The sequence below is a fragment of the Equus caballus genome, chromosome X, assembly GCF_041296265.1.
Source record: "Equus caballus isolate H_3958 breed thoroughbred chromosome X, TB-T2T, whole genome shotgun sequence".
In the NCBI taxonomy this organism is placed as follows: domain Eukaryota; kingdom Metazoa; phylum Chordata; class Mammalia; order Perissodactyla; family Equidae; genus Equus; species Equus caballus.
The window spans coordinates 39,206,964-39,221,294 of record NC_091715.1 but is presented as its reverse complement, the minus strand read 5'-3'; the positions used below and the strand labels follow the sequence as shown (position 1 = coordinate 39,221,294).

General features: G+C 44.4%; 1 protein-coding gene across 4 annotated transcripts in view; it reads right to left on the bottom strand.

Annotated features, from left to right (window-relative positions):
* Positions 1-1,071: 1,071 nt before the first annotated feature.
* The window catches only part of ZNF157 (zinc finger protein 157), a 51,529-nt gene continuing 38,269 nt past the window's right edge, over positions 1,072-14,331 (bottom strand). For 2 of the 4 annotated variants that reach the window (XM_070258633.1, XM_023634175.2), the window contains exons 3-5: positions 6,167-6,293; positions 5,780-5,961; positions 1,072-4,870 (exon numbers count right to left, since the gene is read on the bottom strand). In XM_070258633.1, coding sequence (XP_070114734.1) covers positions 3,648-4,870; positions 5,780-5,852 — 1,296 coding nt within the window. In that variant the 5' untranslated portion in view covers positions 5,853-5,961; positions 6,167-6,293 and the 3' untranslated portion in view covers positions 1,072-3,647. The remainder of the gene's footprint in view (positions 4,871-5,779; positions 5,962-6,166; positions 6,294-14,331) is intronic. The other 2 variants (XM_023634174.2, XM_005614184.4) reach the window with 1 other exon arrangement.

The following is a 14,331-nucleotide window of genomic DNA, read 5'->3' as shown; positions in this document are numbered from 1 at the left end:
ACTGTCCTGGGGTGTCACCGCATTCACTCTATTAGTAGCTAATGGGGGGGGTAAACAGGCACAGTGATGAGGGTTAATGCAGGGTCAGCAACACTGTGATTGGGACTTATGAGGATCAAAGACACTGTGCTCATGGCTAATGGGTGGTCAGCAAGGTGAGGCTAGTGTGGAATCAGCAGATACTGTGCGAGAAGCTCACAGAGGTTAATCTCTGCTCTTGTGGCTGGAGGATCAAGATGGTAGCTACAGTAGGGTCAGCAAATACATTGATGGGGCCTCATGGGTGTGGAAGAAACTGTACTGCTGGCTAACGGAGGATCAACAGACACCGTGATGGGGGCTAACGTGGGGTCAGCAGACTACTCAGGCCTCAAGCAGTCAAAGACACAATGCTAGTGGTTAAAGATGGGGGCGGGGGGTGGGGGACTCACTATGCTGAGTCTAAAGGAGGGCAAAAAGACGTGACACTGAGTTATTGGAGGATCATCAGTCACTAAGCCAGCTAAAGGGGTGAAAAGGCACCATGCAGTGAGCAAATGGGGGCCAGCAAAAATTGCAATGGCTGCTGAAAGGGGTGGTGAGACGTGATGCTATGAGCAAATGGGAGCGAGGGTTGGCAGACTCTGCTGGAGCAAAAAGTTGGGATAAAACAAGATGTTGTAAGCTAATGGTAGGTCAGCAGACATTGTGCTCTGGGCTAAAGGGGGTGACAAGAACCGCTGTAAGCTAATGGGGTATTAGTAGACGCTGTGCTGACACGTCAGGGGGTAAAAGCTACTGTCGTGGTGGCTAATGGAGAATCAGGAGGGATGTGCTTAGGCTGTGGGGAGTCAAATACACACAGCAGTGTTGGCCAGTGGGGGATACCACATAAGTGATGGTAGCTAAGGGAGGGCCAGCACAACCCACCACGGGGCCTCAGCCAAAGTTATTTTCATGGAGCAAGATCATTTCCAAAGCCTTGGGAGGACAAAGTCTCCCCCTGCCAGTGTCTTTCATCTGATCTAGTGGTCAGGATTCCTGGTTTTCTCCCAGGCAGCCCACACCACTCCCGGTGTGACAACAGGGAACTTTTTATCGCTGCTTTTAAATTTTAATTAGATATAATTTACATACAATAAAATGCACAAATCTTAAGCTTACTCATTTGATGACGATTGTATAGACCCATTAACACACACTCCAATCAAGATACAGAAGAGCTCCATCACCCCAGGAAGTTCCGCCCACCCCTCGGGAGTTAATTCCCACCCTAGAGGCAACCAAGGATCTGCTTTCTGTCGCTATAGATTACTTTTATTCCTCTTTGACACTTTCCATAATAATAATAATCTTAAAACATCAAATTTAATGTTTTAAACAGATGAGCTGAAGATTGGAAGAGCTGAGAAGATGGCATCTTGATAAATTTAATACTTAGTAAATGAGAGTGAGGGCATGCTGTATACAAAATGCAGACAGTGTAATATGTATATCAAGTGTATGCTGCATCTGGGGGCATCTGATGATTAATTCAAATATCCTGGGTCATCACAATCATAATGGAACACTCAGGAAAAAAAATTAAAAAAGGTATTTAATTTAACATCAATTTACCTATGGCATAGTGCTACCAAATACTAAAGGTAAAGGATTCGCTTTTGCTTATCAAAAAAGGTGCAATAGAAAACATTCTCAGACACAGTTGAGAGCTTTGCCACTAACAGACCTCCACTAAAGGGGATTTTTCAGGCAAAGAAGAACATAGTCCCAGAGGGGAGGCAGAAAGGAATGAAGAGCAACCAAGGTGGTGAATATGTGGATAAAACGAAATGAATATATAAAACAAAAATGTTTTCAGGGGAGATACTTGTGTGTGTGTATACACACATACATATATTACATATAAATATATATATAAACCCCCATAATGCATCATTATATTTTGAAATATATATGTATATACATGTATATGAGCAAAGTTTCTATTAAAAGATTAACTTTCAAAGACAATTTCTTGGCAAAAACCATAAAATACTATTGAAGGCCAAAAAAGATGAGTTAAGAAATAAAAAGGCAAACCACATTCATGGATGGAAAGGCTCAAGGCCATTTTATGCCTTTCAGATTGGTAACAATTTAAAAGACTGATAAGAAGTCCTGGTGAATATGGGAAAATGTAAACTTTGTCTCAAACTGCTCATGAGAGTATAAATTAGCACAATTTTAAAAGGAAAAAAAACTCAATATTTAGTCAAGTTCAAAAACTTCTGTATCAATCAGAACCCAGCTAGGAGAAAGGAACCATACCAGTTATTTCAACAGAGAACTTATTATAAAGAATTTTTAACTAGTTATGAAGTTACTAACCACGTAACTGAAAAGACAGAAAAGATTAAAATTATCACGGAGGTAGCAACTGCAGAAGGGTAACAGGGGAAGAAACTGGAATTACTAAAAATTAGAAGGCTGGAGGAGGGGTCGCCTGCGGCTGGGACTCACGCCTCTAAGGAAGCGGCCCAGTCGGCTGCTGCTAGCGTCTCTGAGAGGGCGGGGCACCATCAGGCTGTGAGTGCTGGAAAACTGCACACCGGACTAAGCTGCTGCTCCAGGAGGAGCTGCGGCTGCCCGAGCGAGGAAGCGATGCTGGCCTGACACTCGGATAAAGAGGGAGCTCACAGGAAGGAAAAAAGGAGCAAGCGCCTTCTTCCTTCCAGGCTCACAGGTGATATTTAGTACCTCTTATTGGCGAGGCCCAACACGGAGCTGCTGGCAAGACGGACACACGTTTCGTAGAGTCACAGCCCCAGCATGACCAAGCACAGTAAAGAAGGGTGGTTTGGGAGCTTGGGCACAACAGCGTAATAACTGGCACACTGCCTACACCCTGTGGCCCGTCAGTTCCACTTCTAGATTTAGACACTGAACACAGAAACAGTACAAAGGTCTCTCGCTAAGGGAATGGAGAGAGAAATGAATAAACCAGACATATCTAGCCACATGGATAGATCTTAGAACAGTCATATTTCATGAAGAAAGCAAGCTGAGGAAGTTTAAACATAGTATGATACCATACATGTAAACTTTTTAAAAGCAATATAGTATTATATATTGTGGAATTCACACCATTCAAAACCAAACTCAGGGTACATTAAAATTCTAAATGTTGAAAGGAAAACCTTAACTTTAGGAGAAAGTACAGGAGAATATCATCACTTTGAAATTGATAATATTAAAACATAAAACCTCAGCAGATTAATTGTTAATTTAATTAACAAAATTAAAGAACCAGCCACAGTCTGAAAGAAGATATTTGGAACACACACGACTAGAAAAGGATTTTTATATTTTCATATGTTAAAAAAAACAACAAAAACACAACATTTAAACCAAGAAGTAAAAAATAAACAGCCTATTAGAAAACAATGAGCAAAGGATATGAACAGTCAATGCGCAGAAGAAAAACCCAAAGGGCCAATCAACAGGTAAGATGTTCAACCTCACCACTAATTAGAGAGTCCCAAATGAAATGAAAGCAACAATGAGCTATCCCCCAAAGGAGCAGGACATATTTCCATATCAATGTAGGAGCCAGATTGTTACAGGTGCACTCTGTGCCCTGGTGATCAGATGGCCCAAAGGGCTTGACCCAATGGTGAGAGGAGTCTTCACGGGGAAGCTTTCTCCAGAGTACAAGGCAACGGCCGGCCTGTGTGAGTTCTCTGGTGTTCTGTGAGGTGTGCTTTCCGGCAAAAGGCTTTCCCACATTCTTGACATTCAAAGGGTCTCTCTCCTGTGTGAATTCGCTGATGTTCAATGAGGCGTACTTTCACATAGAAGGCATTTCCACATTCACTACATTCATAAGGTTTCTCTCCCGTGTGAGTCTTCTGGTGTTGACAAAGGGATTTCTTCATACTGAAGATTTTTCCACATTCACTACATTCATAGGGCTTCTCTCCTGAATGCATTCTCTGATGTTCAATGAGGCGTGCTTTGACATAAAAGGCATTACCACATTTATTACACTCATAAGGTTTCTCTCCTGTGTGAATTCGCTGGTGTATCCCAAGAGATGAGTGCACCCGGAACGATTTCCCACATTCATTACACCGATAGGGTTTTTCACCTGTGTGAGTTCTCTGATGATTATTGAGAGTCATCTTCATTCTGAAGAATTTCCCACATTCGTCACATTTATAGGGTTTCTCGCCTGTGTGAATTCTTTGATGTTGATTTAGGGATTTCTTCGCACGGAAGTTTTTCCCACAGTCACCACATTCATAGGGCTTCTCCCCTGTGTGAGTTCTCTGGTGTTGGGTAAGGGATGTCTTAACGCGAAATGTTTTCCTACATTCACTGCATTCATAGGGTTTCTCCCCTGTGTGAGTTCTCTGATGAATCGTGAGGGTTGCCTTCTCAGAAAAGGTTTTCCCACATTCAGTACATTCATAGGGTCTCTCCCCTGTGTGTGTTCTCCAATGCAGAATGAGTTGTGACTTCCTGCCAAAAGATTTCCCACACTCATTACATTCAAAGGGCTTCTCCCCCGTGTGAGTTTTCTGATGAGCAATGAGGTATGATCTTGCACTAAAGGTTTTCACACATTCACCACATTTGTAGGGTCTCTCCCCCGTGTGTATTCTCAGATGTTCGATAAGGTTTGATTTCCTGCAGTACGTTTTCCCACATTCATGACATTCAAAGTTTTTATTTCCTGTGTGTGTTCTTTTATGTCCAACAAAGCCAATCTTCTTGTAGAAGACTTTCCCATATCCATCATAGTCAATAGTTTGATCCAAAGTTGGAATCTTCTGATGTCGAAGGTCATTATCATGCCTGAGGGCATTATCCCCAACAGAACTGTTGCCACATAGCAGCGAGAGAGATCCTTTCAAAACAAATCAGACCATATCGCTCATTCACTCAAAACCCAACAATGGCTTCCTTTGTCACAGTATAAAATTAAAGTGCTTCACATAACCTCTAAAACTCTACATAATTTGGCCCTTAGCTCACTCTCTGATATCACCTGTGAACACTCTCATCACCCACCCTTAGGCCACATCGGCCTCTTTGCTATTCCTAGGATATATCATTCAGACTAGGCTTGGCACATATTGTTCTCTCCGCCCAGAATACTCAGAATCTACATGGCTCCATCCCTCTCGCTTCACTGATGCTGGTGCACTAATGTTAACCTCACAATCCTCCCTGACCACATTCCATAACAGCACACGCCCCATCATTGTCTATCCTTCTTATCTTATACTGATTTTCTTTTCACCACCAAACATTATGTATTTGTTTGTTTGTAGTCATTTTCCTCCATTAGACTGCAAGCTCCAGGAGAACAGAGATATTAGTTTATTCACTGCTGGATCCCCACACCTAGAACGTGACCAGCATACAGTCGACACTCATTTTAGATTTGGCAGATCACTAAATGAATGCATGCCTGACAACAGAAGGCATGCAAGGCAATGGAGGGAGGGAAGGCAACTGAGAATACCTAGCTAAGAATAAATGTCTAAGATGAGGCAGGCACAGATAGATAAGAGTGACAAATAACTCCAAAAATCAAGATAAAATGGGAGAGAGAGCATTTAAGTGGAAGCACGATATTGGCATGTGTGACTTAGGCATCTGAAGCATGCAGACCTTCTGTCCTCCGGTCATTTTCAAAGAGCAAGGGCCTCTAAAAAGAGATTCCTGGAAAACACTGCCCAAAGTGGCCTCACCTGAATTCCTGGGCTCTTATTTCCCCTGTTTTCCACACGTCTAGTTCTTGCTCACTCACCTGGGTAACCATGGCCTGAGGAGTCCTCCTCTAATATCCACAGCTCTTCTCCTCGCTCCAACTTGAAGATCATCTCTGGTTTGGCCACGCAGAGGCCTGTTAATGGGAAATGGCACAGGACGTGGGCCAAGTTGTCTGAGCTTTAGGGCCTCTGATGGAGGAGGAAGGTGCATCTTCATGAGCTGCACAAGGAAGGGGCCCATTTAAACCTTTCATTGGGGGAAGTGAGAACACACACACCTTTCCAAGAGCCCCAAACTGATCAATCATCTCTGACCCTTGAATCTAAAACTAAAGTATCATTAAACTCTACAAAGGCTGCACGCCTTACAGCAGCCAAGAAAGGAAACACACGCTACCAGGAGCTACGTGGACAACAGTCCTCACCCACAGATGCCAGGTTGCTGTAATTCTCCAGCATCACATCCTTGTGCATGATCCTCTGAGCAGGGTCCAGTCTGTGCCACTCCTGTCGGGTAAAATCCACAGCCACGTCCTCGAATGACACAGATCCCTGTAACAACAATCTGCAACGATCAGAACGGGATGCACGGAAAAGACGTGTAGGAACTAACTCTCTGTTGCCCACAGCTGCAAAGGGCAAGGAATGACAGGTACTGCCAAGGCTACTTGGTTATTTAAGCAATCAAAGTTTGTTGATAAAGGGAGACAGAACAAGGAGCAGGGATAAAGGGGAACAACAAATCGGTACTTACAACATCCACACCACAATCAGCCGGGGAAGTCCCAATAGCTTGTATGGCGGGTGGGAGTGCCGATTGTCTAGGTCTGAGGCAAAGAGTCCTTTCCTCAGTGAGACTTCCAATGACTCTATGCCTGTGACTCTCTTTCATCCTAAGGTCTCTCTGGGTTCTGACTCAGGGTTTTAGACATTTAGATATGTGGAGTTATTTCTTCTTGTTCCCACGGATGGGGTGTTTTTATTTTTTTTGTTCCCACAGATGGGATGTTTTTAAAGTCCTGTCAGGTGCCCGTCAGGGTGGCCAGCCCAGACAAGGAACATGATGCAGGACATATTCTTTGTAACTTGTGCCTTAGAGTCAAGGCCGAAGTGGCCATCTTTGGCCCTGAGCCCAGACACATTCTTTTGTGTGGGGCCCAGGCCCAGTGTCCTTGGAAGGTTGTGGGGGGGGGTCAATGAACTCTGTACGTTATGGGCCCTGACATTTCCACCTATCCACAGGACACTAGGCGAACTGAAAGCCCCTGTTTTAAACACATACACAACTAACATCTAAGGAACAGAAGACAGACTATTATAATGAGTAAAAGGGCATCCTTAAAATAATTGTTCCACCCTGTAGGGAGCCATGAGAAGAGACCAGGGGAATAATTGATACTATGTATTTGATCTTGTAAATCTTTAATAATATCATCTAAATATAAAGTACGATCTGTAACATTAAAACAACACATGCCAGAAATTTTGGTACAAGCTAACTTATGCAGCAAAAATAAATAATCTAAAGCAGCTTGGCGAATTAAAGCATTTTTTTGTAACTCTTGCAATTCTAAAGAAATGGCTGACGGCATGGGTGGTGTCATTGATTACTGAGGTTGGGCACATGCTAAATGTTCTACAGTTCTGTGTAACTCAACAACTAAACCAGGTACGAGTAATAGCAAAGCAGCCAAGGCAGCTACTGCGGTTACAGGTAATGGATTCACGCTAGAATCACAATGAGCACTTAAACCACGAGCGGGACGGAGCTTTACAGCTGGGTGTTCCGCAATTAAAGGTGCAATTTGTCCTACACTACAAGCTTTAGGGGCCGGCGACTTTAGGGGACTAATAGTATCCCCACATAACTAATACTAGCCAAGGGGTAAGGCAAGGGGTAAGGTAAGGGTTTTTACTCTTTGTGAATAATGACAATAGGTAGGTATGTAGGAGCAATTAAAACATAGACAATCCATAGCAAGGGTACCTGTTAATGGGATGTAGAAGTGTTTTAAAGCCTTTGTATCACTCATTGGTTGCCAAGTGAGGTGAGCAGTTCCAGCTATATTCTTAAAATTAGTGTAAGTTCTTCTAAAGCCGAGTATGTTTGCCTGTAGAAGTCTATTGGGGGTATCACCATCTCTTAAACACAAAGCAGTCTTATTTACTACCTCGTTAGTTAAATGTAACCATAACTTTTTAGTCTCTAAAGCACTGGTAGGATTAGGAATAACACTAACATATACACTGACCTTTAAGTAAACGTTATCAGGGGTACCTTTTTGATATTTTGCACAAGTATACATACCTCCGCTCTGGAGGGTGGCTGACAATAATTGTATACTAAAATTATAATTACTTCGCATAGTTAAATTTTTATAACGGGTTTGTCTAATATGTTTTTGATCAAAGATTAAATGTCCATTTAGAGTCCATGACAGGTCCGACGGGATGCGCGCAGTTGGTCCAACAATGCGGTGTCAGCTGCTGACCCACTGTTACATTTGGCGGGGCTTCCACCATCATGGAGCAATCTTTAGCAGTTGTTATAGTCTGGATCTTCTACCAAATGAACAGCTATTTCCATTTACGGAGAGAAAGAAAAGTTTTGGGAACATAATATATGGTGGCATCATTAGGGTACATTAGGGCCACTGTGGCGGAGGGGCCCTGTGCTATTACCTCCGCGGCCTGTGGCTCTGAATGGGGAGGCTTGCGAACCCATACTTTTATTCCTGGTTTCCGTCTGGAATTTGTGGAGCCAAAGCCTTGAGCTCCCCTTGCAGTGACCATTGTTGGTCCTGTACTTTCAGCAATTGGGTGATGCGGTAATGGTAAGAGCAACAATTGACTAATACGGTCATATTTAGTTACCTTGAAAGGTTCTAAATCAGAATTATATAATATAAATTTGATTTCTCCTTGGTAATCTGGGTCAATTACTCCCCCCAGTACCTGTATTCTTTTCAAGGCCCATCCAGAGCGTGCAACTAATAAACCAAAAGTATTGGGGGAAATATTAAACCAATTCTTGTAGGAATTATATGTTGTTTTCCCGGGAAAATTATACATTCAATAGTACTGGTTAAATCTATACCTGCAGCTTCCTCAGTAGCTCGATAAGGGACAGATGCTGAGGGAGGTATTTTCCGGTACTGCAGAGGGGTATTCGAAAGTATATTTTTCTTTCTATCCTTTGCTATGGCGGCTGTAATTCCCAACATTCTTCGTTGGGGAGTGGTGTTTCCTAAGGGACGGTTATTAAGAACTTTGGTGGCCCCTCCAAATCATCCATCCATTTAGTTAGGGGCCCTAGGCGTTTTAATTGGGTTTTTAACAGACCATTCATTCTTTCAATAAGACCAGCAGCTTGTGGATAATAAGGGATATGATATATCCACTCAATATGGTGTGCTTTAGCAAAACACTGAACTAACTTACCTGTAAAGTGGGCAGATTATCACTTTGGATCTGCTGAGGAGTGCCAAAATAGAGTTGTATAATTCCCAAAGTTTTAATAGTTGTCTGTTGGGTAGCCCGCCTATGTGGGTGGGCCACCAAAAACCCAGAAAATGTATCTACTACAGTACAAACATAAATCTTTCTATAATGTGAGGGCAAAAGTCTAATATACTCTATTTGCCATATTTGTGCAGGATAAAGCCCACGCTTGATTTGCCCCATTGTGGGATGGGGAATTGCTCGCCTATTCAAAATTTGGCAAGTAGGGCATTGATTTGAGGCTCTCTGGAGCTGATCACGAGTTACAGGTAACCCAGGCTACTGTGCCCACCTGGAAGCAGTTTTGGCTCCCAAGTGACTGCTTTTCTGGTGAACCCATTGGGCTAGTTCCAAAGAAGCAGCTGTAACCACTGATGCGGTCTTAGCCAGACGATCCGCGTGCTGATTATATAGGTGTTCTGTAGAGGTAGGCAACACATGAGCATCAACATGGAACACAGTAATAATCATTGAGGAACTCCATAGCCAGATGTCTTGCCATAATGGCTTTCCCCAAATGTCTCGGTTACCAAGCATCCATTCATGTTTAGCCCATTCTGGCATCCAAACTGCTAACCCATTAGCTACTGACCATGAGTCAATGTATAAATAACACTGTCCTCCTAGCTCTTGTTTGATAGCCTGGTAAACTGCATACAATTCTGCATACTGGCTACTGATTCCTTTCCCCTGGGTCCCCAAGGTTTTTTGAGACATAGGGTTATAGGCGACCGCCTTCCAGCAATGGGCTCCAGCTATCACCCGGGCTGAGCCATCTGTGAAGCAAGCATGCTGCTGTTGTCCTGCCGTTAGCTGCTGAAAAGGCAGTCCCCACCTACGGGGGATTCTTGCTCCTGGGGGTTCTCTTTATTCATTTCTAAAGAACCTGGAAGTGTGGGATCAAATACTTGTTCATGCAACAATGCTTGCCCTTTGGGCCCTGGCTTCATTCTGTCCTGAATATACCATTACCATTTAATTATACTGGCTTCTTGAGCATGTCCAATTCGGTGAGACACAGGTGTCCCCTGTACCCAGGTTAAAATAGGTATTGGGGACATAGTATAACCTCATGCCCCACACTTAAAGCCTCACTTTCTAAGAGAGCCTAATAACATGATAATAACTGTTATTCAAAGGGAGTGTAATTCCCAGCAGCCTTTGGGAGCTTTCGAGCCCAAAACCCGAGAGGCACCTTCTTCCCATCCTGTTTTTGCCAAGTGCTGCAATTTGCATATCCATCTGCTGCATGAACCTGCAACTCAGTTGGCCCACCCCTTACAGGCCACAGGTCCAGGGCTGTTTGTATAGCCTGTCTAGCATTTTCAAAAGCATTTTTCTCTGGTTCACCCCACTGAAACTGATACTTTTTCCGAGTGGCTCAATATAAGGGGGCCAGGATTTGATTTAAATGTGGAATGTGTTGCTGCCAGAATCCAAACAAGCCAATAAATTTTTGTGCCTCCTTTTTATTTCGAGGAGGGGCAAAACTCAAAATCTTTTCTTTTGCTTTTGGCAAGATTTCTCGTTGTCCTTTATTCGAAATTATGCCTAAGAATGTGACAGTTTGTGCTGGCTCCTGGATTTTGGTGGGATTTATTTTTCATCCTTCCTCCTGTAAGGTTTCTTTCTTTCTTTTCTTTTTTTTTTTTTTTTGAGGAAGATTAGCCCTGAGCTAACTACTACCAGTCCTCCTCTTTTTTTTGCTGAGGAAGCCTGGCCCTGAGCTAAGATCCGTGCCCATCTTCCTCTACTTTATACGTGGGATGCCTACCACAGCATGGCTTGCCAAGTGGTGCCATGTCCGCACCCGGGATCCGAACTGGCGAGGCCCGGGCCGCCTAGAAGCGGAAGGTGCGCAATTAACCACTGTGCCACCGGGCCGGCCCGCCTCCTGTAAGGTTTCTAAAACTGCTTGTAAAGCACAATTTACCTCTTCCTGATTTAATCCCTGAATTAAGATGTCATCAATATAATGGATTAGCTGTGTACTTAAATCTATTGAGGTGTGGGACTATGTTTCCGCCCCCTCCCTATGACAGATAGTGGGGCTGTGTATATATCCCTGAGGCAACCTGGGGAAAGTATATTGTCCTCCCAGCCAGGTGAAAGCAAATTGGGATTGAACTGTTTTAACAATGGGTATAGAAAAGAAAGCATTAGCCAAATCAATCACAGCATACCAAACACCAGGATGTCTTTGTATTTGTTCTATTAAGGTGACCACGTCAGGCACGGCAGCAGTTAAGGGAGGAGTCACCTTGTTTAGTTCTCGATAATCTACTGTCATGCACCAAGAGCCATCACTCTTTTTGACAGGCCAGATGGGATTATTCCATTCTGTAGTTATAGGTATTAATACTTGGGCATCTAAATATTCCTATATAGTGTCTGAAATTCCTTGTTGCCCCCCTGGGATCTTATACTGTTTCATTTGTACAAGTGAAGTGGCTGGGGGCAACTCCACCTCATGTTTAATACATCCAATAATAAGAGAACGGGCAGAATACGTTAAAGAGTGTATCCCAAACTGATCTCGTCCGTCTGTCAACTGCAATGTTAATCCTTTCAGAATATCAATGCCGATTATATATTCAGAAATAGGAACTATCATTACCAAATAAGTTCGTTTAGGGGGTTGCCCTATTTGCATGGTCAAATGTGTGGCTACTGCAGAAATTTCTTTTCCTCCTAGACCTGTAATAAGAAATTTTTGACCTCTCAATTTTGTAGGATTGCCATAGATAAGAGTGGCCTCTGCCCCCATATCCACCAATGTTCGAGTTACTGTTGTTGAGCCATTCTTCCAGAAAATTGTTAGAGCTACATGGGGACGAGCGTCCGTTTTAATAGCAGCCCTAACCTCTGTACAGAGGTTTGGCCCTCATGTCAGGCTAACAAATCAACAAAAAGAGGATCAGCCGGTGCCGCTGGAGGAGCTGGGGGGGCCACCTGTTCCCCACTTGGGGGCTTTCCCTTTTCCTCTGTAAGCATTCCTCCTGAAGCCTTCCTTGCATGTAATCCTTTTTCCTTAAACAAAGGCCACAAATCCCTAGTTTCTGCCCCATCAATCTTCTCTTTAGCAACCCCTGCCTGTAGAAGGGCTGAAAACATCCTTCTGGGAAATCCTTTGCCTTTTTTTTGGAGGAAGATTAACCCTTAGCTAACTACTGCCAACCCTCCTGTTTTTGCTGAGGAAGACTGGCCCTGAGCTAACATCCGTGCCCATCTTCCTCTACTTTATACGTGGGACGCCTACCACAGCATGGCTTGCCAAATGGTGCCATGTCCGCACCCGGGATCCAAACCGGTGAACCCCGGGCCGCTGAGAAGTGGAACGTGGGAATTTAACCACTGCACCACGGAGCTGCCCTGAAATCCTTTTCTTTTGCTTTTGTAAATCCTCACGGCATTTACCAGCTTCCCTAGTGGTATTCCATTCCCCCAGACCTCCCAGCTGTGAGATCTTTATATCACCTCTGATATAGGGGTGTCAGTCTCATTAAACAGTAATGTCACAATGACCTGCCTATAGGCAGGTGGGGCTGTCTTAATTATGCGCTTACAGATTTGGACGCTGAGAAGCATATTTGCCAATGCATCCGCCACTCCCAGGAAAACAGCCCATTTCATTGCTTCTTCCCTGATTCGTTGACAACAATCTTTCAAAGTATACTAAGGCCGATCGGCATTTGGCCACGTGTCATCAGTAGGATATTTGTCCTGGGCCCCTCGAACGGCAAGGGCCAGCAGAGTAGTGCCATCACCACCTTGAGCATTGTGGGTCCTTACACTCCGGTCTCTAAAGCCACTACGCACTGTAGGCTCAGTAGAGACAGTAACAAATTTATAGGCATCTCCTGAATCTAGTTGTATTCCACCTGCCCCCATATCATATAACCTAACTAGCCAGGACAATAGAGGCTCGCCGGGGTGTTGGGTAGCCCGTGCGAGGATAGCTGAAATTTCCTGCCGGGTAAAGTCTTCCACTACGTCCTGCTGCACTTCCTGATTTCCCTGCTGCTCTAAGCGGCGCCGCCGCAGCGGCCTGGCAGGGACAGTCTTGGCTGGCAAGGCCTCCTCATCTGAGGAGGGGTTTTCATCATCGTCCCAGATGTCACCATCCCAGGTGTCTGGGTCCCAGTTAGGGCCGGCCGATGCAATTGCCATATGAACCTTTTTTATGTTCACCTGTCCTCGGCGGCGGCGGTATTTATATTTTGCCACACGCGCAGCCGCCTTTTGAGCAACATGTTGGTAGGTCCTAGCCTCATCTCCCAACACATAATTCTGGCACTGCACCATAGCCAGCCGAGACTGGCAATCAGACAGTTCCCTCTCTAACAACACCTCTCCTTTAGTATGCGATCCCCGTCTTCTATGGCCCTACGGTAAGCATGTAACAAACACCATCCTCTTCTAGCCAAGAAGGCAACATCATCTTTTCCTTTTACTGTCTGCAATGCATTCACCACATGAATAGGCTCCCACATAGGGAGCTTATTATTCCATGCCTCATACAAGCCTGATCTACGACTCCATTCCTGGGCCAATGCAGAAAACTGAGGGTGCTGCCATCCCGGGACCTCAATAGGAGCTTCAGTGGTCTTTGATTTCTTAAACAAGAAGCCCATAAATGCGGATCCTGCTCACAGCGCCAAAATTGTTGCCCACAGCGGCAAAGGGCAAGGAATGACAGGTACCGCCAAGGCTACTCGGTTGTTTAAGAAATCAAAGTTTATTGGGGCTGGCCCGTGGCCGAGTGGTTAAGTTCGCGCACTCCGCTGCAGGCAGCCCAGTGTTTCGTTGGTTCGGATCCTGGGCGCGGACATGGCACTGCTCATCAGACCACGCTGAGGCAGCGTCCCACATGCCACAACTAGAGGGACCCACAACGAAGAATATACAACTATGTACGGGGGGCTCTGGGGAGAAAAAGGAAAAAATAAAAAAATCTTTAAAAAAAAAAGAAATCAAAGTTTATTGATAAAGGGAAACAGAACAAGGAGCAGGGATAAAGGGGAACAACAAATCGGTGCTTACAACATCCACACCACAATCAGCCGGGGAAGTCCCAATAGCTTGTATG